This window comes from Neoarius graeffei, chromosome 23 (assembly GCF_027579695.1).
Source record: "Neoarius graeffei isolate fNeoGra1 chromosome 23, fNeoGra1.pri, whole genome shotgun sequence".
NCBI lineage: Eukaryota > Metazoa > Chordata > Actinopteri > Siluriformes > Ariidae > Neoarius > Neoarius graeffei.
Window position 1 is genome coordinate 27,607,687 of NC_083591.1, and position 26,522 is coordinate 27,634,208.

At 43.0% G+C, this 26,522-nt stretch overlaps 2 protein-coding genes across 4 annotated transcripts in view; both read left to right on the plus strand.

The window, feature by feature from the left end:
- The window catches only part of atp1a2a (ATPase Na+/K+ transporting subunit alpha 2a), a 431,823-nt gene that overhangs the window by 262,159 nt on the left and 143,142 nt on the right, over positions 1-26,522 (plus strand). For all 3 annotated transcript variants that reach the window (XM_060906007.1, XM_060906008.1, XM_060906009.1), the window contains one exon: positions 751-926. In XM_060906007.1, the coding sequence (XP_060761990.1) occupies positions 751-926 (176 nt within the window). The remainder of the gene's footprint in view (positions 1-750; positions 927-26,522) is intronic.
- sdhc (succinate dehydrogenase complex, subunit C, integral membrane protein) overlaps positions 1-26,522 on the plus strand; it is a 443,337-nt gene that overhangs the window by 88,678 nt on the left and 328,137 nt on the right. The gene's annotated exons all lie outside the window — the stretch shown is intronic.

The window sequence follows — 26,522 nt, forward strand, 5'->3', positions numbered from 1 at the left end:
AGACAACTGAATGCACACCAAAACCCAGCTGTTTTCAGTGACTCACAGGAGGACAGAGAGAACCAACAACCATTGATCACTCCAACGACTCTCTAGGCCGTTCACACCCAGCCCCCAGTGACCCACACCAACAGGATGACTCAACGACACCTTAGGATTGCTTTTCATCCATGAGAGGATAAATACCTGATATTCCCTATTAGTCAGACAGAACTGAAGAAGCCTTTCGGATGAAAGGTGAAACGTCTTCAAGAATCTTCAAGCAAGTCCAGTTGCTCTCTTTTACCACCCACAGTTTACTATGACCTGGATGACTGAGAATCTTCACAGATATATTCAATAAACTTCATGCAACCATGTAATATCCTCTATGTATCATCCAGAATCAAGAGTTTCTCCATTTATAAACATCACCTTGTTGTGCATTCAAGTACAATTTCCAAACAGGAAAATTGGTATTTCTCAGTCTTCCAGCAGGACAAAAACAAAGCATTACTCTCTCCCATCACTTATAGAGGCCAGTTGTAGGTGTCTGTAAACTCGTGTACACTGCTAGTCAAAAGTTTAACATATCTTTTAGATTTTTTCTCTAAAATTTGAAAATCTATTCCCCTCTTGCAGGGAAAAGATGTCTATGGTGTTTGGTTTTTTTTCTGCAGGCTGATAACCATAATTTTTCTGTATGTGGTTGAAAAGGTATCTTCCGTTTTCTTTATATTCTGTTGGGTTTAATCTGTGTCACTTGTGCAGGCTTCTCCCACCTGTTCCTGTCGCCATCTCATTTCCCACGAGGTTTTGTATTTGACTGCGATGACATTAATTTCCCCATGGACCAGATGTGCTTTCTGGGTCTCATGTCCATGATTGACCCCCCGAGAGCTGCTGTGCCTGATGCAGTGGGCAAGTGTCGCTCTGCTGGGATCAAGGTATGAGTTAATTCCTTCATTCATCCACTTATGCCTAGTTCACACTACATGATACAAGACCTGATTTTTCACTTGCATACAGTTTTTGGAAACTGTAGGAAGAAAGCCCCAGATCAGAGGCAAATTGGGCTTTTGCCCAGCAATGGCAAAACAGCGCTTGATTGCTATACATGACTTGTTCAGTGAACAGCAGTGAACGACTTGCTGATGCATCCCAGACACTCAAAAAATATCGAGCAGGCTAAATATCTGGAGCCAGGGGCGCCGCTAGAAATTTTGGGCCCTCTAAAAGAATATAATCAGGGGCACCGTTGGGGGGGGGGAAGTTAGGACGATTCCAAGGGCCCAGCATTGACAAGGGGTCCTCAGAGGACAATATTAATATTATTACCATGTGTAAGTTAATTTAATAAAAATATTTGTAATAATTTTGTCTCTTAAAACGAGCAATTACAACAACCTTCTGGTTTGGTTTTCCATTTTCCGCAAAATTATTAGACTAGATGGTCTTTATATTTCACCTCTCTCCCTATTCATTACATGGAACAGTCTTGTGAAGGCGGAGCCAGAGCGTGACCCCGCGTTAGGTTCGTTGCTTTCCAGTCCAACACTAACGTTAGCTGTGCATGGTAGAAACATAACTGATGGTAAATTAACTCCATCATGAAGAAGTTGGGCTGCCAGGAATGTAAAGAAAGGCAGCAGAAAGCTGAGAGAGAGAAAAAGGGCCAACAGTTAGTCACCCCTTTTTTTTCAGAAGAAAGGTAGTTTATACATTTATTCACTGACCTTCCTTTGGTGGCTATTAACCTAACATGCTAACGTTAATGCTACAGAAGATTATTATTGTGCCTTAACCACTGCTTGGATGATCAAGCTAACAACTTAATTTACAATTGCAGTGTCATTTTACTTAAATATGTTATAGGTTACCTTTATCGCCACTGAAAATGAGACGAGTAATGAATGTAATTTTGGTCTGCAAAAAGCTCAGTGAATTTGTAGGTCCACTATACAGCTAGTGCACAAGCTAGATTAATGTGCATGCTAATAACTAGCTTGTTCACTAATGAGGTCTGCCCTCAACATGCACAGATGCAGCCTCAAGGCCTCTGCATGCTCTTGCGACAAGGCTTTCGCAGATAGCTTTTCGCAGACAGTTGTACCGGTAATTTATCGTTGAGCGGGGAGTAATAGGCATGCGCGATGTTATTCACGGCCACAATGCAAGGGGGCGCGAAGTCGCGAAATCGCTAGGAGTAGTTGGTGGGTGTGGTTAGTGGAGTGTTTATCCTCCGGTTACTTATAATGACTAGAACTGGAGTCGTATAGATGTACGTACTTCCTCACTTCCTCGATCAACCGCTCTTCGTGCTGCTCCATCTTCGCTCATGTTTTTAAAAATGGCGGTCGTGAAAACAAAACAAACCGGGAAAGTAGGGAAGCGGAAGTGCGTGTACAGCGGATGTAGAGTGGACCAATCAGAGCCCTCTTGTCTGCGACACTGTCTGCAAGGCTTCTGCGGTGGTCACAATTTTGGGGAGGTGCGCGCAGAGCGTCTGCGAAGGTGGCGGGGCTACGCAGACACTGTCTGCGACGCTATCTGCGAAGACTGGGTTGTTAGCATAAATTGGCCTTCAGTATTAGGAAACCCTCCTTCAACCCCCTCCCAATTGAAGCAGAAGGAAGTGAGCAGTATTTTTTTTTTATGTATTTACAGAGCAATCTGTGAGTAAAGGGCTTTGGGGTTAAGGCTCATGCAGACCGATTTTTAGTATTTATGCTGTATTAACCATGTGAGCAGCTAGTTATAGCAAGCAAGTACAATTTTAGCTGATAACATTCATATATGTAGAAGGATAAAGCGGCTAGAGATAATGAGATGAGATGAGAACATTCATATAGGCATTACAATAATGAAATGGGCAACTGGCATATTAAATGGACAAAAACTGGCTAAAAAGATTGTTAGATAGCTTGACTTAAAATGTAAAGGGAATAATGCCATTGCCACTTTTAAGATCACCCTTTTAAGATATTTGGTTTATTTCGTTTATGATCAACTAAATGTTACTAACCAAGCCTGCAGCTCATTCCATCCAAATGTTAGTAATACATACACATGGTTCTCACAACACTGTGTGAGTACGCTTATATGACAGATGCTGAATTATGCACAACAAAGCCCATAAGTCACTTTAAAACTGTATGTAGAGTATGTACTGTGGCTATCAAGCTCATTTGGGGCTGGTGAACATCGAGAAACTAAATATTTGAGGTTGAGGGATTTATTGACCTCTTTGTATGTTTAGATGTTTTGCCATTGTTCACTGTCTTCCTGTCCTGTCTACTCCCCCTCTGTCAATTGTATGTACTATATGTGTATATGTAAGGACGGGTTGATGGTCAATTTCACTGGCACTTGTGACTAGTGACAATAAAGGGTTCATTCATTCATTCATTCATTCATTCATTCATTCATATTTCTTGTTATTTTTCAAGTCTTTATTTAATAAGTTGATGAATGTTGACTTTTTCTCTGGATTGCTGATTACTGTATTTACTGTGTTTTCCATTAAATTGGCACAGCCAATAAAACCAAACCAAAACAAACAAAAAGAACTCAGTGGATTTCTTGCAGTGCACCATGCAATCATCTTCTATCAATTAAAAACTTATTCATCAATCTAGATATTTAACTGCATATAATGAGTCAGTATATGAAGGAGACATAAGGATGAATTTGGAAGTCTCTTTGTGACAGCATGGCCAGCCTACAGTGGGGCTTGAAAGTTTGTGAACCCTTTAGAATTTTATATATTTCTGCATAAATATGAACTAAAACATCAGATTTTCACACAAGTCCTAAAAGTAGAAAAAAGAGAACCCGGTTAAACAAATGAGACAAAAATATTATACTTGGTCATTTACTTATTGAGGAAAATTATCCAATATTACATATCTGTGAGTGGCAGAAGTATCTGAACTTCTAGGATTAGCAGTTAATTTGAAGGTGAAATTAGAGTCAGGTGTTTTCAATCAATGGGATGACAATTTTTTTTCTTTCCTCCATGCTCTCACGGAAGGCAGCCGCATCTCTGCTCTCCTATCCTCTCCTTTTTTTTTCCTGCTTGTGCTCTTTGTTTGTCTCGTCTGCCTATACCTTTTTTTTCTGAGAGACTCTCTCCACATTGAATTTCTAAATTAAAAAAGCATGGATTTGATAAACTGGTCTCCTAATGAAATTGACACAATTCTGGGTTCGGGGGAACCCACCTGTCCTGCCGGAACGTCTGAGGAGGACATTGAAGATATCTACCTATTCGGAACCATGATTACAGGACTTTTGCTGATTGGATTAGGCATTGCCCTGGTATATTGAGGAAATCAGACAACGGTGACAGCTGTTCAAAGCCCCACAAAGCTGCCCGATATGATTGGAGTGGTGGGCAAAGCTGTTGGCACTTGGACTGTGGACATTCAGAACTTTAACCACAAAATGGTTGTTATCTCAGAGCAGCTTTCAGCTTTGCAAGGAATACGTATTTCAGAGACCAAATGGAATTGAATTGAACAGAATGGACACATATGGACGAGTGGTGTGGACGTGTAAAGACTGCGTCTGTTTGAAAGACTAAACAATCTCTATCTTATTGACATTCGGCTCCCTGAACAGCACTGGCCTTGATCAAGGCCGTTGCTGGTGTAACATTTCCCCCAGAAGGTCACTGCTGGGAGATGCTCTCGCTTCGCATTCCTTCCCCAATTTTCCGCGGTCGCCGTTTTTCACCCCCAGTGTGACAAGCGGGTGTGTGACCAGTGCCGTTTGCATGGCTGCAGGAGCGGATGGCTGCTTGCTTGCGCTGGGTTACCTCTAACTCCTCCCCTCCCACCCCCTTACCCTTCCCCCTCACCCCTGATTGCCCTCTCCTTCCCCCCTTTCCCCCCCTCAGGTCCCATGTTTCAAAGTGTACTTGTGTTATTGTGTGCTTTTGCAGAGGTTTTTAAATGTTCCCACACTGTACTCCTGATAGGAGCATAGTGGGGGGGGGTGTTCTTTTTTCCTCATCTTTCCTTTTTTTCTTTTCTTTTTCTTTTATCCCTGTCTTCCTGTCCTGTTCCCCCTCTGTAAGGACAGGTTGATGGTCAATTTCACTGGTAACAGTGACAATAAAGGGTTCATTCATTCATTCAATCAGGTGTGAGTGGGCACCCTGTTTTATTTAAAGAACAGGGATCTATCAAAGTCTGATCTTCATAACACATGTTTACCCCACAATACATGTTACCCCAGGGTAACTTCTAAGCAACTGAAGGCCTCTCTTACATTGGCTAATGTTAATGTTCATGAGTCCACCATCAGGAGTGTTAACTAATAAATGAACACACTGTTAAACTTCGTTCCCGATAACTTTAATGGCCACTGCCATGTTCCCTTCAACCAAACTGCCACAACATCCGCCCAGAGTCGTCATAAAAGTCTCCTCTCTTCATACATTGTAAGCAACCAATACAAATGCATGGATTAACTAAAAAGGTATATAGACAAACATAGATATTTCCATGTGCATATTTTGTAACAAAAGGTTAACAAACTCACTCTGTTCTTAAAAAACAAAAACAGAATATCATTCATTTACACAGTGAAATGAACATCACCTGAAAACAGTATAAACAGTAACATCTTTAAGTTTTGTTTTCTTTACTCAAAACTTTGACAAGTAATTTGTTTATTCAAGTTTCCATCGCCCTTCACTCAGTGCCTTTAGTAACTGGTGAGCTGATGCTCCCTTTTTGGTTAGACAGTCTGCAAGTTGTTCTTTTGTGCTGTACCACAGCACATGCTCAACCTTCCGTGCTTGGACAAGTTCTTTAATGCTGCTTATCTCCAGACGTAGTCTTTTCTCTGAGACAGACTTTGTGGACCTCAGCGCATCAGCAAGAGAATTATTTCTGTGACACAGATTATAGGTGGCGCGTGTTCAGCATCTCCTTTGGACAGTTCAGAAAACAATGTAGCAAGAAACATGGCGTTATCAATTCCATCAGACATTGCCAATGTCTCTCCAGCAAGGATGCTTCGCACCACTCTCTTTACTCTCTTTGACTGCCAAGAAAGTGGGGAGAAGTTTCCATTCTCACCCATCAGAACAATCAAGTGTCCTCCTTGAGTGCCTCCATCTGAAAGATTTCCAAATAAGGCATCACTGAACACAACAATCTTGAGAGCATTGTCTCTGCCCAAGTGTTGAAAGCTTAGCACTACTTTCTTGGACTTAAGTTTGCACAGTATTCTGTTTGCCTCATGGATTGCCTGCACTGTTGCATCTTTTAGTTTGAATGCCAAGTTACTAACATCAAACATGATGTCTGGCCGGCTTTGTCTCGCTACCCAGAGAATCTGACCAATCTTTGACCTAAGCTGATTCTTTTCCTCCTCAGTGAGAGAGGAGTCTTGTTTAACAGCTCTTGAAGGATCCAAATGTATTGGCTGCATGTGTTGAATGTAGTTCTCTTGGTGCATTTGAACATTTTTGCCCGCAGTAATAAAGTCTATCCCCAAGTAACAGAAATTATGGTCTTCCTCACGTCCAATTTGAAAAACAGACCAGAGGTGTGGTATTACAGTTTTGGAGAAATTTTGTGTACCTCCCCATATGAAGTAATCTACATGACAGGCAAGTACCCCACTGACCTCACAGTCTTGATCTGTCCAGTAGAAAACAGCTGGATCTACTTTGGACATTTTTCCTCCTGCTTGCAGCACTTTTTCTCTCACTCTGTTGTACCAGTACAGTGAGGTATCTGCCAGACCGTACACACACTTTTTGAGCTTCCACAATGTTCCTTTACAGTTGGCCTCAGGTGGAGGTCTTATGTAAATGTCACGCAACAATTCAGTTCCCTGTAGGAATTAGGGCTGAACGATATATCGTTATCATATCTATATCTAGATATGAACATTCAAGATATTAATATTGAAAAAGCAACGATATAGACGATATAGATTTCCCCTCCCCGTGCTCGCCCTGCATGTACAGCTCTGGCAGTCACAACAAACATCATTTTTACGATTGCCCTTGAATGCACCGCTAAGGCCAGCCAACCACAAACCTTATTTCATGCTTGCTGTGGATCAACAGCTGAAGCCAACCAATGACAAACATATGAGGGCGGGAGTGAGGGAGACGGAGACCGACGCGCGCACACACACTACAGACATGGGGGAAATTAAAAAGAAAGAAAGAAAATGAGTGCAGAAGATAATGTGGCCGGTGGCGGTGCAGAATCTGACTTGGTGCCAAAACATAAATCATCCTTCATTATTTGGAGGTATTTTGGATTCAAAAAGGATGATGTTAACCAGAGTGAGGTGTTGTGCAGGTCGTGCTTAGCAAAAATTGCGACGAAGCAAGGTAGCACAACAAACATGTTTCACCACCTGAAACGACACCATCGCGTGCTGCACGAAGAGTGTATGACAATGAGAGAAACACCGGGGACTTCTCAGTCATCCCAAAATAAGCCAAAGCAAAGTTTGATTGCTTATGCGTTCAGTAGCATTACACCATACGAGTCGACGTCCACCAGACATAAAAAAATTACAGACGCTATAACATACCACATTGCAAAAGACATGGTACCTGTGTACACAGTCTTGAAAGAGGGCTTTCAAAAAATGGTTCAGACGCTGGACAAGCGTTATAAAATACCATCCCGAACACATTTTAATCAAGTGGCCATTCCGAAACTCTATAATTAGTGTAAAATGAATGTTGAATCAGAGCTCCGTGAAATCGATCATTTCACCACAACCACGGACCTGTGGTCGAGCCGGACAACCGAACCTTACATCAGTTTAACGGTCCATTTTATTACAACAAACTTCGAACTCAAGACTCACTGTCTGCAGACGTCCTTCTTCCCCGGGGAGCATACCGGGGATAATATAGCGCAGGAGATGAGAGGTGCGTTAGCAGACTGGGACTTGAAGGAGGACCAACAGGTTTGTGTGACGACTGATAATGCATCAAACATGATAAAGGCTTTGGGGGTGAATGGCTGGACGCGCCTTCAGTGCTTTTGGAATGTTTTATTTGTAATGTTTGGAATGTTTGATTTGTAATTTATTTATTCGTAATTTATGTTAATGTTGATGACTGGCAGTGAGTTCTTAAAAATAAAACTGCACTTTCCACATTTTTTTGTATTATGATGTTTTTATTTTTCTGAAAAATGCTTGGTTTTCACCGAACCCATAGTCATATCGTATCGATATCGAGATATCTGGCATGAATATTGAGATATGAAATTTTGTCCATATCGTTCAGCCCTGGTAGGAATGCAGACGTTATGTCCATAGAATGCAGTGTTCATTGCCTTTGACTGATAACTGACACAAGTAGGCGAAGAGACTCTGTGGAACACGTAGGTGAATCCTTCTGTAGCTCTGACACTATCTCCTCAAAACCTCTAGCCACTAATCTTGCTTTCGGTATCAATCCAGTGAGTGTCTCCTGAAGGGTGCACACCCATGGAGATGTTCTTTTGTCCTTCATCCTGAACTTCCTCAAACACATTGTTGTCTCTTCAACTTTTCATCTCAACTTGTTTGGCCTGGTCGAATGACACATCTTTTGTCACCCATACATCCTCACTTTCATCTGTGCTAATAGTTCTCACGCCAGTAATGGCAGGTTCTATCTGAAGGTCATCCAGTTTTGATACTGTAATGGAAATTTCTAATAAACACTTCAGAGCGCTTAACAGTTGTCTTTTCAGTCATTTTATTATAGTAGATCATATAAAGATATATAAAATAGGAAAGGAAAGAGAAGAATAGAAGAAGACATCACTTCTGATGATGCCGAGAGTACGCGCACTCTGAGTTGTGTTTTAGTGGCTGTTATCTATTATACTCTGAAAGCATTCGCTCACTGCTTGCATCTTCATGTGATTGGCTCAAGATTTTCTATGAAGCTTTGTTAGAGCGTGCACCTGGCGTGCGGGCGGATGCGTAGTTATGAGAACTCAGGCACCCTGCTTATCACCACCAAGGTCAGGAAAGGTGGTTACATCATGAGAAGATGAGTAGTTAGGACGAACTCAAGCACCCTGCTCATTACCACCAGGGCCACAGAAAAGCGATTACAACATAGGAAAAAACATCTTTCTCAGTATAGGCCACTTGAGCTCAACACACAGAAACACAGAGAATAATAATGTTCATCCATTAAAAATTCCCTCACATTCCCCCCTTTTTATCCTATAGGATAAATTACTAAAAGGAAGAAAAGAACTGTACACAGTTTCAGTGATAAGAGTTCTCAGAGAGATTCGACTTAACACGTCATTGAGTGTACAGGGATAATGCTAAGGCTGTTTTTATAAGACATAGATATCTTAAATAAATGCTAGCAAGCCATATACATAGATCAGGAATAATAGAACAGGAAACAATCATAATGAAAGTGTTTTAAGTTAGGGCTAGTTTCATGTCAACTGTGCTGATGTCATCGAATGGTGGGTTATAGTCTTCGTGTGGGTTTGGAGGCCAGTCAGGTAAGTCGTCTGAGTCTATTTTCACCATCTGGTAACCAATATTTGTCAGCTGCCTCTGAAACACAGACATACAACATTGACAGAGAACAGGGAGCAAACATAACATCACAATCACTAAGCCCAGGACCGGTATGGTGGATAGAATCAGAGTCTTCCATTCACTGAACTAACACGATCAGCTGTCTTCAACTCCTCCATGTTCATCTGCTTGTGATTGTTCAGCAACCTTGCGCATCTTGTTCAGTGCCTCAGTAATGTTACCGAGTTAACCCTTGCCCTTCTTGACGTGTATTGGTGCTCAGAGGGCGAGCACGCCCTATCAGCCCTCGTCCCACCTCACCGGGACTTGGAGGAAACTCAAAACCCTAAGACTTATCTATCAGCTAGACACTGAAATACTCTTCCCTATTGAGGGTGTGTGCGTGATTGATGTGATACTTGCACTGTTCCATGCAGTGATGCCTTTCTTCCTCACGAGCTTTAGTCAGCGTCTGGTCACTTAAGCCTTCCTTTTCCTCCTGCTCAGCCGGTTCAGGAACCCTCCTGCAGCGGCTAGTGTGGATCCACGTCACTCTGCCTGTGACCTTCACTGCCGTTGGGGTCGTGAGCAGGGCCTGGAATGGGCCGTTCCACCGTGGCTTGTTCCACTTGGTTCGTCGGAAGTCCTTCACCACAATCCAATCCCCTGGATGTAGATCGTGCAGAGGTCCCTCAGCGGGTTTGGGAAGTGCTTCTTTACCTGTCTGTGGATAGATTTCAAAGCAGAGGACAACATTGCACAGTAATTCAACATTGCATCATCACACAGTGTGGTGTCCAGCAGTGTTCCTTGAGCTGGCCCTATCCCCGTGTTGGGTACTCGTCCAAACAGAATTTCGAATGGGCTTACCTCATTTGTGAGAGTACTACAGGGAGGACCTTTGTCCATCACAAGCTTTGCTTAGTTTATTTTTAAGGGACCCATTTTCCCTCTCTACTGCTCCTGCACTGGCAGGATGATGGGCACAATGTTGTTTCAGGTCTATCCCTAGGAATGCTCCTATTTTCTTTAGGGCTGCATTAACAAATGGTGTTCCACTGTCACTTGAGATTTTGCTAGGTATACCCCACCTAGGAATTATACCTCTCAGGAGTGCTTTGACTACCGCCTCTGAGTCTTGTTTAGCTGTGGGGAATACCTCTACCCATTTTGAAAACATGTCAACTATTACCAGGCAGTACCTTTTCCCTTCACTAGGTGTCAGTTCAATAAAGTCCATTTGGAGGTGATCAAATGGTTTGTCTGGTATTGGGTGTGCTGCTTGAGTTAGTTTGATACCTTGACCTGCATTATGTTGTGCACATATCAAGCATTGCTTGCAAAATTTTGCAGCATAATTTGAAAACCCCTTTGTGAACCATCTTTGTTACTTCTGCTACCATCCCCCCTTTTGACACATGGGTGAGCCCATGTGCCAATTTTGCATAGAAAGGGAACATGTATTTTGGTAGACAGGGACGGCCCGAGGGACAAACCCAGACCGAGTTTGCAAGGATACAGCCTGCCTGTTTCCAGACTCGTCTCTTGTCCTGGGTGACAGTGCTCTGAAGGTCCGCTAGCTGTAAACAAGGGGTAGAAACCTGAGGAAAGGCAAGGTTAGAGGGTGAACTGGAAGCCGAGGCTGCACACTTAGCTGCTGCGTCCGCCCTGGCATTCCCTTGAGACACAAGATCAGTATTGTTAGTATGGGCAGCACACTTACACACAGCAATAGCTCTAGGGAGTAGAACAGCATCCAACAACTCAGAGACCAGTTTATGATGTGCAATGGGAGATCCTGTGCTAGTGAGAACATTTCTGTGTTTCCAAATAGTGCCAAAATCGTGCACAACGCCAAACGTGTACCTACTGTCCGTAAAAATATTGACAGATTGCCCTGCCGCCAATTTGCATGCCTCAATGAGGGCACAGAGCTCTGCAGCCTGCGCCGACAGGTTCGAGGGCAGACGTGATGCCTTGAAGACCTCGTGATCTGAGACTACGGCAAAACCTACTTTGTTCTTTCCCGTCTCTGGGTCTCTGGAGGCTGAACCATCCACATAGAGGATCATGTCTGGATTTTCCAAAAGGGTCACTCTTTAAGTCTGCCCTGGGGGAACAAAAATCATTAGTGAGAGCAACACAGTCATGTGGTTCTCCATCGTCCTCTCTAGTGAGAAGAGAGGCAGAATTCAGAACAGAACAACGTTTCACAGTGATGTTAGGCATATCAAGTATGACAGTGTTATACTTCAACTATCTCTGTGCTGACAAATGTGACGTCTTTTCTCCAACAGAAGCAGGGAGACAGCATGTGGGACCAAAAGGTGAGGTTAGAATACCCCACAATATTTCTGGAAGCAGTTACCGCCTTTTCAGCTGCAGCAACTGCATGCAGGCAAACAGGAAGTCCAGCCGCCACTGGATCCAGCCTGCTGGAGAAGTAGGCTACAGGTCTCAATCTATCCCCATGTTTCTGCAAAAGAACAGAGGTCATAAAACCCTTCTTTTCATCTACAGTTTGAACAAATGGTTTATTGGGGTCAGGCAGTCCCAGAGTGGGTGTGGTCTGCAGAGCGCTCTTTAAGGACGTCAGGCGCACGCGGGACAGCCGCAGCATTGACTGCTTGCAGATCTTGGACAAACCTCCACTCATCGGGCTGGGACGGTTTTCTTCCTTCTTAACTGGAAAAATAGGAGTGCGCACTGGAAAGTCCTGGCAAGGGACAATTACATCTGCCTTCAGCAACGAATCAAAGACCGGTCTTATACCTGCGATTGCTTCTGGTTTGAGTGGGTACTGGGTCTGTTTAGGACTGAAATCTGATTTGGGGGTGATCACCACTGGTTCAGCATTCTTTATTAGGCCCACATCATGTTTACCCTTTGCCCAAACGGAATTTGGAACTCCCGCCAATTTGGGGTGCACCTCTGCTGGAGTTATGCCTGTGGAAACAGAGACAAACAGGCCACTATGGCCGAGGTCCCCAGGACCCTGGTCATCAGTGGCTAATATTACTCTGCGCTTAACATACACACACATAGCATGACTTTGTTTGTAGACCCCAAGCCTTTGACAAAACAACACACTAGGGTCCTCTGTTTGGGACCATTCATTGCCATCGACTGCACACTTCCTGACCCACTTCCCCACGTCTTTCCAATGGGCGGCTCATGGCCTTGGTAATGAGACATGGGATATAGAATTAATGATGTCAAAGAAATCATGTTGGCAGCAGCCGACCTCAAAGTCCTCTGACACGAGGCCGCGTATAACATGTTTGAGAACACTGCGATGAACATTGATGCAGCTGTTTGGACAACGAGTAAAATGGACCTGCACAGCGCAATAATGTTTAGACCAATATATAGTTTTGAGGGTCAATCTTTCACGTGCATGGGGGTCTGCAAACCAAGTCTTTTCAAACTCTACATCTTGCCCTTGGTGAACATGTGCTGTACAATGCAAATCTTCCTCTTTCATATAATCTGTGTCAACTGATGAGGTGTTCAAGCTCGCGAGCTGTACAAGGTGTTTTGGAGTTTGTGTGAGCTGATCTGAGCAGAGCCGCCAGACATACACATACAGGGGGCTTCCAAACCCATACTGCACACCGCACATTTCACTTACTTCAATGGTTAGCCCATCTGGAGTGGACATGAGATTTACTCCTAATTTGCACATTAAATCACGTGCTAACAAATTCACTGGACATGTATGTGAGATGAGAAATGAGTGGGACGTAACTATTCCTCCCTCGCTTTCACACGGGAGGTTGACTGAGAAAGTTTCGGTTACAGGTCGTCCTGAGATGCCCACTGTCTGAATAGAATTTGAGCTGAGCGGTGGGTCTACTGGAAGTACCCCATGTTGTATCACTGAGTGTCCTGCTCCAGAATCTACTAAAAAGGTTAACACATGCCCACACACAGTGAGGGGCATACAAGGGAGTTTAGAAAAGGGAGTAGTTGTGTATTTTAACAAACTTAATGCAACTTCAGGTGTATTTATTTGGACTGGTATATCGGGCGTTTCTGTGTAGTCTTGCTGTTGCATGCAGGTGCTGCTACTAATGTGTTTAATGTTATGTGAATGCTCCTGTCTATGTGTATGTGTATCATCAGGTGTGTGTGTGTTACCTCCCCTGTTCTCTGTGTGGGGCCCGTTCCCGGAGTCCACCCATCAGTCTGCTTTTCTGTACTCCTCACAGGGCTTCTGCCTGCTACTGTGGAGACAATCTCGAGCAATGTGTCCCTTTTGATTGCAGTTGTAGCAGGTTGCACCTTTTATCCAGGACAAGTCACTCCAGGTCGTCCTGTCTCGGCCCCTACTTCGACCTCTTCCTCTTCTTGTTCCTTTTTCTCCAGGCTGAACAGTCTGGAAAAGAGTGAGAGTGGCGGCGTGTAGATCTTGGTCTCTTTGTGTCGACTTTGTCTTCTCCTTCTCTTTCAGCAGCTTTTCTGCATGCGCAGCGTACTGCTCGATCTTGGTGAGACTCAGGAGTGCCCTCCACTGCAGCCAGGTTCACGGGTCTGGTCAGGCCACTGTGTTTTTTTTTTTTTCTCATGCACGGCAGTGAGACGGGCGAAAAACGCTGACACCACTTCACATCTTCTTGCTTACACATACTGATCTTAGTAATGTCTATGTTCAAGGGAAAAGTACTGTCCAGATGAACACAGAGAGCAGTGATAGTATCTCTATACTCACTATTGCCAGCCACGCTCCAGTCTGGTGTAGTCATTCGCTGGTCAGCTTCCGGCCACTCTTTGGAAACTTTGTTCCAATCTATACCCATCTTGGTCATGATTAGGCAGCGAAGTTCATGGGTGGTCGGTCGGAATTCTCTGCAAAATATCAACAGTTCGTTACCAAATCTCTTTCCTCCTACCTCTCTCACATTGGGAAGAGAAGCCATGCTTTCCTTGATATCAGCTGTCATCCAGGGTCTGTGGACTAAAAGCACACCATCAGCTCCAGCCACTTCCATCATTGGAAGATGAAGGACTTCAGACTTTAGATTATGGCCTTGTGGACCCACTGGTGAGCACGTGGTCAGGTCCAGGAGGGTGTCTTTTCCATCGCCATATGCAAGACCGGATCTTGTGTGTGACGGAGAAGCGCTGAGAGGTGCTGATGCTGGAGGCGGCTGGTAGGCTGGGAGAGATTCCAGAGGCTCAGTTTTTTTTTCTTTTTTTTTCTTTGTCTTGACTTCTCCCCTTTTCTGTGGGTGAAGCGCTTGTGGGAGTGATGCTCCGCCTTGCTGAGGAGGCAGTGTGTGTCAGGGTGTTGGGGCAGACTCCAGGTCAGGGTCCATCTGAAATTTCAAACACTGAGAAAAGGGTGAGAGCCCTGCCTGTCATTTCTCTCTTTTGTACTCTCTCTTAAGTGTTTCTTCTTTCCATGCAGAAAACACCCTCCAGTCCCCTAAGAACTTAACATTATCTGCAGACTCTTCTTTTTCCTTCTGTTTCAACTTTCTTCTAACTGTCCTATCTGCCTGGGACTAAAACTGCCCTTTCCAGGGAATCCTAAGTCCTTTACCCATATATCAAACTGTGCCAAATAATCCTCGCCATACGAGGTTTTCATAAACTGGATGTTTGGGCTGTCATAGGAACATCCAATTCTTATTATAGCACATGTAGCTTCACACTTACTTGCTTTTTCTTTTCTTTCCCTAACTTACTGTTTCTGTTCCTCATTGTACACTGCTATATCAATAGGTTATGACGACAACAACAGCTGAGTTTCTTTATCAGGATCACAAAAAGAACAGGTTGGACTATGTCCAAAAATGCGACACAATAATCTTTTAGGTGTGTTCTTATTAGTAAACAATTTATCTGACATTTGCCTTAAACCAAAGTAGGTATATCATTTAACACAACAACCTCAAAGACAACTAGCGCATGTGTACAAAAGCTGTTTCTCTGTTTCAGAATTTGGAGGAGGACAGTACTCTGTTAATTCATCAATATTTTGCGTGCACACCGGTATGTCTTTGCGACTTCGTGATCGAACCTCTCTATCCCGTTCCTCCGACGGGCCAGTTGTTCACACAGAACAAAGGGAGCAAGATTCAATTCTTTCCAGTTACGAATCGCTGAACGTGAGTCCGTCGAGACACGCACCCGTACTTCCTTCGCTCAAGTAGGTGAGCCGTTACCCAGTCGTCACTTGGGCGGATAATTCTCTTACACAACCCAATAAACTACTCACGGTTTATTGTCTCAAAATTGTGTTTATCCGTTTCGGCAAACATATTGATGGTACCACAGCTTAGCAGTCCTCCTGGGCTCGGACAAACTTCTGTCCGTCTCTTATATCAGTCTTCCTTGACTGGGACAATCTCTGTCCATCTCTTATATCAGTCTTCATTGACTGGGACAATCTCTGTCCATCTCTTATATCAGTCTTCATTGACTGGGACAATCTCTGTCCATCTCTTATATCATTCTTTAAATACTAGGACAAATCTCTGTCCATTTCTTGTATCATTCTTTAAATACTGTTTCCACTAATTTCTTTACACAAGAATGCAAAGTTATCACTTACTGGTTCAGTGAGCCCTGATGGCCTGGTCTCTCGTCCGAGTTCTCAGCTCCGCACCGTAGCCTTGGGAGTGTTCCGTCGTCCGAGGATCAGACGCATAGGGCCCACCCAGGGGACGCCAAATTGTAATGGAAATTTCTAATAAACACTTCAGAGCGCTTAACAGTTGTCTTTTCAGTCATTTATTATAGTAGATCATATAAAGATATATAAAATAGGAAAGGAAAGAGAAGAATAGAAGAAGACATCACTTCTGATGATGCCGAGAGTACGCGCACTCTGAGTTGTGTTTTAGTGGCTGTTATCTATTATACTCTGAAAGCATTCGCTCACTGCTTGCATCTTCACGTGATTGGCTCAAGATTTTCTATGAAGCTTTGTTAGAGCGTGCACCTGGCGTGCGGGCGGATGCGTAGTTATGAGAACTCAGGCACCCTGCTTATCACCACCAAGGTCAGGAAAGGTGGTTACATCATGAGAAGATGCGTAGTTAGGACGAACTCAAGCACCCTGCTCATTACCATCAGGGCCACAGAAAAGCGATTACAACATAGGAAAAAACATCTTTCTCAGTATAGGCCACTTGAGCTCAACACACAGAAACACAGAGAATAATAATGTTCATCCATTAAAAATTCCCTCACAGATACATCAACTGAATTTGTTTGAACAGCAATATTGTTTGGTTCAACAAGCCACAGATTGTACCAGTTATTGAATTTACCTGTAACTTTTCCAGCTCTCCCAAGAACTTCTGCTCTGTGCATAGCCCCCGTGTCACTGTCTCTGTATTTTAAAACTTGCCCTGTTTTCAGACAGACATTGATCATCTGTTCTCTGTTACGAGTCTCTACAGCATCAACAGCATGCTGTGATGTACTCTGCACCCTAGTGCTTGTCCCTGTGCATTCAGTTTCTGTCATTCATATCATTATCAGTAGTTCCTGTTATCTCCTGTCTTTGCTCCACATTTGTGTAATTTTCATTGTAATCATCAATATCCATGTTATGGTCAGCTGCTTGTGTTAACTCTTTTCCTTGTTCAGTGTCATCATTTTCAGAATTGTCATTTCTGAGGTGTTGATCGTCAGTGCTAACCTTTCTGAGTCTGAGGTAGTGTACCCTTACACAGGTTCCTCCGTGTCTGACAAAGACCACTGCTCCATCTTGACCAATCACAACTCCTGGTCCTTTCCACTCTGGACAGTCCACTTTCTTATAGTACACTTTATCGCCCATTTCATATTTCTCATCTGTGTTGCGCAATTGTTTGCGCAATGCTCTCCTTATTCTTTCTGAACATTCTGCCTCTGTAAATGCTTTTCTTGCTGCATGTAAAGCAGAGAAGTGCTTTGCTACCCATTCACCTTTTGTGGTGCCCTCTAAAGCTGGGGGCTTGTCGATCAGCAGAGAGGGCAGGTTTGGATTCTGTCCAAACACCAACTGATGAGGACTGTAACCATGAACATTTTGCAAGGTGTTCTTTGCCATAAGTGCCCAGTCCAATGCAGTTTCCCAGTCACAGCCATTACTTGCTCTCACTTTCATGATGATTTCAGTCAGTGTCTGATTGTGTCTTTCTAGCATTCCATTGCTCCATGGACTGTATGCAGCTGTTGTCTTTACTTCTATGTTGAAATTCTCTGCCATATCTCTCACCTCATCATTGTTGAACTCTCCTCCATTGTCACTAAACAGTTTCTGAGGTGGGCCATGCACGCTTATCCAGTCATGTATTAAATGCTTCACTATTTCAGATCCCCTCTTTGTGGTCAGAATGCTTCCTGCACTAAACCTTGTGAACTGGTCAATAATGTGAAGATACCACACACTGGGCTCAAGTTCATGTAGGTCTACTGCGACAGTTTCATTGTGCTGAGATGCCAGAGGTAGGCCCACAGCTGGCTTTGGTGTAGTCCTGCTGTATCTCTGACACATTTCACATTCACTTAATTCTCTGCAGAATGGCAGCACATTCAGGATCTTTATTGCCTGAGGTAGCCAGAAGTCTCACTAGCCTGTCAGATGAAGCATGACCAAACTGTCTATGGAGCTTCACAAGCATGTTTTGTTTCTCTGTTTTGTTCATTTTTTCTGAGATTGTCAGTATTTCCTCATCACGCTGATATTCCTTATCCTCAAAGCTGTGTTCATTCAAAGTATCCTCAACAGCTACAAGGACATGGTCATCATGCTTTTGTCTTTTCTGTCCATAATGTTCACACAATAATGACCAGAACTTGTAAAGTCCAGTTTTACTGGCTGGTTGAACATCACAGCTCTATCATTTTCCATATCTAGCACAGTTCCTGCTCTTTTCATAGATGCTTTACTCAAAAGCAGTGGGATCTTTGCTGGGACTACTTCAGTCTTAATGTTGCACTTGGTTTGTCCAATTTTTGCAGGAATTTTTAACTTTTTTATGGAGTGGATCACTTTTCCATCACCAAACTTAAATGGCCTATGACTGCATTGTTCTGTCTTCTTTAAACTGGTAAGCTCACTTTGGTTAAGTTTTGTTATGTAGCTATCTAGCCATTCCTCTCCACATAAAGTGTGCATGCATGCTGTATCTATTATTGCAGATCCAAAGCATTCAGTCATAAAGATTTCTGCCTCAGTAGGTGACTCTTAACTAAAGAGAGTAATGTTGTACTCTTCAGTGTCATCCGTTTTACAACCCTCTGTCAGTTTTATTTGATCATCTTTATGCGGGGCGGCACGGTGGTATAGTGGTTAGTGCTGTTGCCTCACAACAAGAAGGTCCTGGGTTCAAGCCCCGGGGCCGGCGAGGGCCTTTCTGTATGGAGTTTGCATGTTCTCCCCGTGTCCACGTGGGTTTCCTCCGGGTGCTCCGGTTTCCCCCACAGTCCAAAGACATGCAGGTTAGGTTAACTGGTGACTCTAAATTGACCGTAGGTGTGAATGGTTGTCTGTGTCTATGTGTCAGCCCTGTGATGACCTGGTGACTTGTGCAGAGGTGGAAAGTAACGAATTACATTACTCGCGTTACTGTACTTGAGTAGCTTTTTTTGTATACTTATACTTTTTCAAGTAATTTTTAAAGATTGTACTTTTACTTTTACTTAAGTATGTTTTCTTTTAAGTAGTGTACTTCGGTACATTTTACATCACAACCGTTACTGTGTAAAAAAATAAATAAATAAAAAATAAAAAAAGGCTAAAACGGAGAAGGGGAAATGCGTTCTGGAAATGAATCACGGGAAGGACAGTTGTCGCGTGCGCGAGTCTCACACAGACGATGGCGGACATGCACCGGCACTTTAAGGGGGGGGGCTCAAGCCCCTGGGCCACAGCCAATCAGGGGCCTTGTAATATTAATAAAATAATAAACTGTCGGAATCGTGGGCCTACATTAATGTACGGATAGAAATAAGGTTAGAAATAAATGAGCGCACAGTAGCCTGCTGTAAGAGACATGGTGGATGTGGTTCGCGAAACGAACACCCACAACTGTACCAGAATAAAATGTAACAAAATGTAACGTCACGCATGAAAGCGCGCCAAAGACTGCAGACTACAGAGACACAAATTTAGAGGCTTTGAAAGATTAAGCGTTCACATGTTAGCGGGGTGCATAAAAGGAAAAAAGAGATGCAGGTAATGATAGAATCGTTGCCTAAAGTCACAGACTTTTTTAAGGTATGGATCATCAATCTGTTCAGAATATCAGCTACTTATCAGTTATCAGCCTACCAGCAGCTAGGCTATGTGCAGCTAGGCTAGATATGCTATGATCTGTCCAACAGTAAAATAAATCAGTTGTGATTTGAATACGTGTTGGGTGATTTGAGTTATGATCCTGTTAGTATAATAGCATATTTCGATGGGGATAATAAAATGTCTAAAACGGCATCTGCTGAAGAAATTGATGAAAAGATTGTAGCCTATAATGTTCACAGTTCGGGCAGTAGACAGAGTGAGCATACTGAGGGGAATAGCAATACAAAGCTAGTGCAGATCCACATTTCTCGTTAGCTGTGTTGGGTGTGTTGTTAACCCGTGTGGATTTAAGTGAAATACTTGAGAAGTTCTGTGGTCAAGACAATGTTTTAAGGTAAGGACACTTGATTATTAATGTTTGCCCGCCGTGGCTTGTTGTTGACGAAAGGCCCACATGATTTTGCCTTATGCAGCTACTGCTAGCGTCATGCTTTGAACTAGGTTAAGCTCATTTGCGCTAAAGGATGGGTTTATTGAAGGACTTTGATGTAGCTAGTTTCTTTTTAAAAAATTGTATGCTCAAAACAGTATGCCCATGTTCATCATGTTTAACTTTTTTCTTGATGGAGTGCGTGAAATATTGTTGCAAGTGGTATTTCGATGCAGTCATGTCAAAAAGGCAGTTGAATGCACAGTCTTATTCAAGGAGAAGGAAGACTTGCATGATGCTTGAACATGGATCGGTAAAATAGACCCTAGTAGGACTTGGTTTCATGTATTTCGGTCTGTAGAGTTATGAGTTTGGCCGCTGTCCATGGTGTTTACGTTTCATGTGGCCGCCGAGCCAAGTACCTTCATTATCATCATCATCATGTTCCCCTGTCAAAAGTTAAACTCTCTAGGGGTGCTTCTGCTGTAGCAGTTGCAGCAGTTGCTCAAAGTTTGATTTGTCCATCATCATACGTCTTATCTGTTGGGTGTCTATGCCCAGCAGATTTTCCCATTTCGTCCATTTGTAACCATTTTTGTCAAACAGGAGCTGCTTTTGCACTTGGTTATTGCCCATCCGGCAAACGTGAGCAATATATTTTAGTTGTTGTACGTAGCAGGATAGTTTTATATCCTGGGTTCCTGTCAGTTTCCGGAGGTCAGCATTGGACATCTTGTAGCTCCAGTCTATATCTTCATTTGTAGTGTTCTTTTGGTCAGGGGCATTCTTTTGTTTATATCCACCTTTAATCATTTTCCTTAGGAAGCCGTGCCACACTACCTCAATTTTGTGAATTTCACTGGATGATAGTTGCCATGCCTGTGTGCTGTACAGGAGACGAGATCGAACGCATGCCACTAGGAACTTTATACAGGTTTTTAGTAGTATTCAGTGGTCGGTTAGAACGTGTTTCAGTTCATTCCATTTCATGAATGCAGCACTTATCCTAGCATGCAGGAAGTGTGAGGATTCATCACAGTTGCTGACATTATAACCAAGATATTTAAAGGTGCGGACATTTTTAATATTAGTGCCGCCAAGGGAAATGATACTTGGTTTACATTTGATATCCTCATTGACGTTAAAAGCCATTGTTTCTGTTTTGACATATGATATTTGTAAACCAAAGCGGGTGTAGGTCTTATCATACAACTGAAGAATATTCTGAAGCTCCTTGATGGATCCAGCAAGTATGGCCTGATCATCTACGTATAGAATCTCTGTTATGCAACCCTCTCCCGATGCTTGTGCTTTCGTACGCATTTCTCTTGTGGATACCTCATTTGGAATGCAATATCTGAACTTGAAGCCTGTATCTGGGTACAGTTTTGATATCTCATGCTGTGCAATCCTGACAACAAAGTCCATATAGATATTAAAAACTGATGGCGATTCTAGGGCACCTTGTCTTGCAGTGAATGTTTGTTTTCATGCCGCCGAGCTATTTTTATGTATTTTATTTTTTAAAAGGACTTGTCTGTAGGTGTGTGTGTTTTATGTTTACAACACATAGGTCTACATTAGCGCACGCGCGCTTGTGTGGTTATCTCTGGCCATGCCCCTGCGTGAAAGTTGCGCAGTATCACTCTGTATCGTGAACCGGCTCTGTAATGATAATGCACGCGTTCTTCTCCCCCTCTGTGGTCGGATGTGTTGAGCGATGTGAGCGTGGGCCTTGCGCAGCTACGCTGAGCCAAACATAACCTATCGTAGGCTTCTAGGCTAATTATGCGCTTACACTGTAAATGCTTGACACGTATTGCAAATAAAATAAGAGTGTTTTCCTGGCCAACGGTAAGGGTAGGGTTGACAGGTAGCCTATGAGGGGCCTAGCCCCTGGGCCACAGGTGTTGATAAAGCGCCCCTGCGGACATGGAGGAGACCGAGGAACCTGTGGTGAACGACCCTGCAGAAAACGCAATTTCTTCCAGTAATGAAGTGCACCCCTGGCCCTACATATGTGATCACTTCAGCTTCGTAGAGAAAAGGGGTGACAGTTTCATTATGCAATGCAGATTATGTGTGCCCAAGAAGACAACCATTGCGGCATACAAAAATTCGACGTCTAATCTGCGCAAGCATGTTGAGGTAAGTATTGTCATTGGCATCATAATCACAGGCGCAGATAGAGGGTGGGACGGGTGGGATTCGTCCCACCCAGATTTAAATTCACCTCGTTCGGTCCCCCCCACTTATAGGGAGGAAAAAACGTCTATGCTGTCTTTCTTTGCATAAGGCAAACCTCACGGAAAAATCAAAAGACTAATTACCATTCGGTTTATTGAGGTGCACAGCAGTACATACATAGTTGCAACAACTCACATAAAACAAAAAGACCGATATTCAGTTGGTTGAGCTGCGCAGACTGCACAGGTTGCGAGCTCGAGCTTGGTTGCTATGGTTACCCACAACAAGTTTGAAAGGCATATTAGGGTTGGTTTGCTGGCAGCTTTGTCCCCCCCAGTTTTTTGTCCCCCCCAGTTCAAAAAACGTATCTGCGCCCCTGATCATAATGTTTCCTTTCCATAGTAAAACCGACAATAGGCTGGTTATATTCCAAAAATAGTGGATGGCATTGCTAATGTTGAAGTAGCAACCTGTTGGTACTGTAACATAACGGTAACTAGTCTGTTATTCGGTTGGCTAATCATGCAAGCAAGTTAGCTCGCCAACCTGACGTGATCAGTCCTCCTACCATTCTACATCCAACAGGCCAGAAAGGAATACTAAGCAAAACAAATAATGTTTGAATTGAATTGTTCAATAACACACAGTGCACACAGGCAAGCTACAAGATTTCGGTGCAACATTTCACTTTCATATTTCGTGTACAATGCTTTGTGTGTGGTCAGGGCGATGTAAACGACATGACTGTGTGTATTGACCTTTTTTGTTTGTCTCAGTTTTAATGCAGCATTATCCTAAGCATTCAATTTGATACACTTCCTTTAAATAAAACATCTGGGTTGAGATATACATATATCCTTGTTTCCTCTTCTTTTTCATTTTTGCACAACACAATGGAGGCAGAAAACACCCATTGTTAAAAGTAACGTTTTACTTTTACTCAAAGTACATTTTAAATGATCTACTTTTTACTTTTACTTGAGTAGATTTTTTTGTCTGGTAATTTTACTTGTACTTAAGTAAAATTTCATCAGAGTAACAGTACTTGTACTTGAGTATAATATTTTAGTACTCTTTCCACCTCTGCCAGGGTGTACCCCGCCTTTCGCCCGTAGTCAGCTGGGATAGGCTCCAGCTTGCCTGCGACCCTGTAGAAGGATAAAGCAGCTAGAGATAATGAGATGAAATGAGATGAGATCTTTATGCGGGCAGTCTTTAGCCCAGTGGAAAGTGCTTTGGCAAACTGCACATTTTGACTTACGCCCGTACCTGTCCAAAGGGTTGGTGCCTGGCAGTGGGGTCTTTTGTTGATCATTTTTGGACCACTGTTCATTTCATTGTCGCCTGTGCTCCGTCACATACGCAGTTTCTTGATTAATTCCCATGGTTTTAGCAGACTGTTTCCCTCCAAAAATCCTCTTTAGTGCCGATTTCATTGAGGCAAAAGTTAATTCAGTACACGCTGTTAGAGCTAACTGATGATCTTTCACTTCCAAGCATGCAGTATCTAGCAATTTGAAGGCTAACACAGCATCGGGAAGTTCCATCTTGTACTTGCGCATCCGCAAGTATCTCTGTTCAAACTCAATTATATAGTCCATCATGGAGACATTACTATCTCTCACAATTCGATCAAAGTTTGAGTAGGCTTCATATGTTCGATCCTTTTCCTCTTTGAGAAATATGCCATCAAGCGCTTTAAGTAGTAATGCCGTCCTCCTTGTTCAAATCATCTACCGGCACTTCCATCACTGCTTCCCCTCGCTCTCCCTGATAATGCCAAAGCCACTGCAAGTGCTTGTTTTTTTTTTGTCAAGTTCTGTAACCCTTGTCCAGACCGCAACTTCATTCTTCCAGCTTTCATATGGCTTGTCCTCGCCAAAGGTTGGTGGAACATGATGACTAACCATCCTCTGCTACCAATGTTAACTAATAAATGAACACACCATAAAACTTTGTTCCCGATAACTTTAATGGCCACCACCATGTCCCCTTCAGCCGAACTGCCACAACATCTGCCCAGAGTCATAAAAGTCTCCTCTCTTCATACATTGTAAGCAACCAATACAAATGCATGGATTAACTAAAAAGGTATATAGACAAATATAGGTATTTACAAGTGCACATTTTGTAACAAAAGGTTAACAGGGAGAACACTGAACAACAGTGGTGTGCATGGCAGGGTTGCAAGGAGAAAGCCACTGCTCTTCAAAAAGAACATTGCTGCTCGTCTGCAGTTTGCTAAAGATCATGTGGACAAGCCAAAAGGCTATTGGAAAAATGTTTTGTGGACAGATGAGACCAAAATAGAACTTTTGGTTTAAATGAGAAGTCTTACGTTTGGAGAAAGGAAAACACTGCATTCCAGCATAAGAACCTTATCCCATCTGTGAAACATGGTGGTGGTAGTACCATGGTTTGACCCTGTTTTGCTGCATCTGGGCCAGGATGGCTTGTCATCATTGATAGAACAATGAATTCTGAATTATACCAGTGAATTCCAAAGGAAAATGTCAGGACACCTGTCCATGAATTGAATCTCAAGAGAAGGTGTGTGATGAAGCAAGACAACAACCCTAAACACACAAGTCGTTCTACCAAAGAATGGTTAAAGAAAGTTAATGTTTTGGAATGGTCAAGTCAAAGTCCTGACCTTAATCCAATCAAAATGTTGTGGAAGGACCTGAAGTGAGCAGTTCATGTGAGGAAACCCACCAACATCCCAGAGTTGAAGCTGTTCTGTACAGAGGAATGGGCTAAAATGCCTCCAAGCCAGTGTGCAGGACTGATCAACAGTTACTGGAAACATTTAGTTGCACTTATTGCTGCACAAGGGGATTACACCAGATACTGAAAGCAAAGTTTCACATACTTTTGTCACTCACAGATACGTAATATTGGATCATTTTCCTCAATAAATAAATGACCAAGTATAATATTTTTGTCTCATTTGTTTAACTGGGTTCTCTTTATCTACTTCTAGGACTTGTGTGAAAATCTGATTATGTTTTTGGTCATATTTATGCAGAAATATAGAAAATTCTAAAGGGTTCACAAACTTTCAAGCACCGCTGTACATCAAGTTTATGCTTATCTACTGGTTACAGCCTGGGTAGGTGTCTAATTAAATACTGACACCTGGTGGTGAAAAGTAATATCAGGGTATAAACAATGTCTGTCTTCTGTGCCCACAGTCCAAAGACATGCAGGTTAGGCTAATTGGTGGCTCTAAATTGACCGTAGGTGTGAATGTGAGTGCGAATGGTTGTTTGTCTTTGTGTCAGCCCTGCGATGACCTGGCAACTTCTCCAGGGTGTACCCCACCTCTCGCCCATAGTCAGCTGAGATAGGCTCCAGCTTGCCTGCGATCCTGCACAGGATAAGCAGTTATGTATAATGGATGGATGTGCCTTCTGTGATCAATTCAGTAGAGGTGTTCAGATCCAGGCTACATCCACACGACAACGGTAATGAGATGTTATTTAAAAATATATCGCGTCCAAATGGGCAACGATCAGTAAAATATCAGGTCCATATGGCAACGCAACGCTTGCTGAAAATGATGCAATACACATGCCACACCTCTAGGGGTGCTGTAAGACGGTCCCTTCGGAGACACCAGAACAACAGAAGAAGTAAGGACGCATGCGCATAAACTATTATGCGCGAGACTTCATATTAGCCACAAAGTCAGGAAAATCTGTTCGTAAAATTACATTATAATGACCAAATACAATGAAAAGTATTTTTCCAGTCTCACCTGTGAAAGGTAATCCCATGTGATCTCGTTTGGATGGCAAACCTGTTGGTACAGTTAAACGCAGCTAATCTTTATTCTCCACTTTGACCTATCCAATATGGCGGCGAGGATGACGTATGATTCTACGCGGAAGGCGGCGTCTTTAATGGTCCGGAATAAATTGAATGCTACACGTTGATGGATTAATTTGTTGTTTCTCACCTGTGAAAGGTAATCCCATATGATCTCGTTTGGACGGTAAACCTGTTGGTACAGTTAAACGCAGCACATGAATCTTTATTCTCCGCTTTGACCTATCCAATATGGCGGCGAGGCTGACGTATGATTCTATGCGGAAGGCGGCGTCTTTAATGGTCCGGAATAAATTGAATGCTACACGTGGATGGATTAATTTGTTG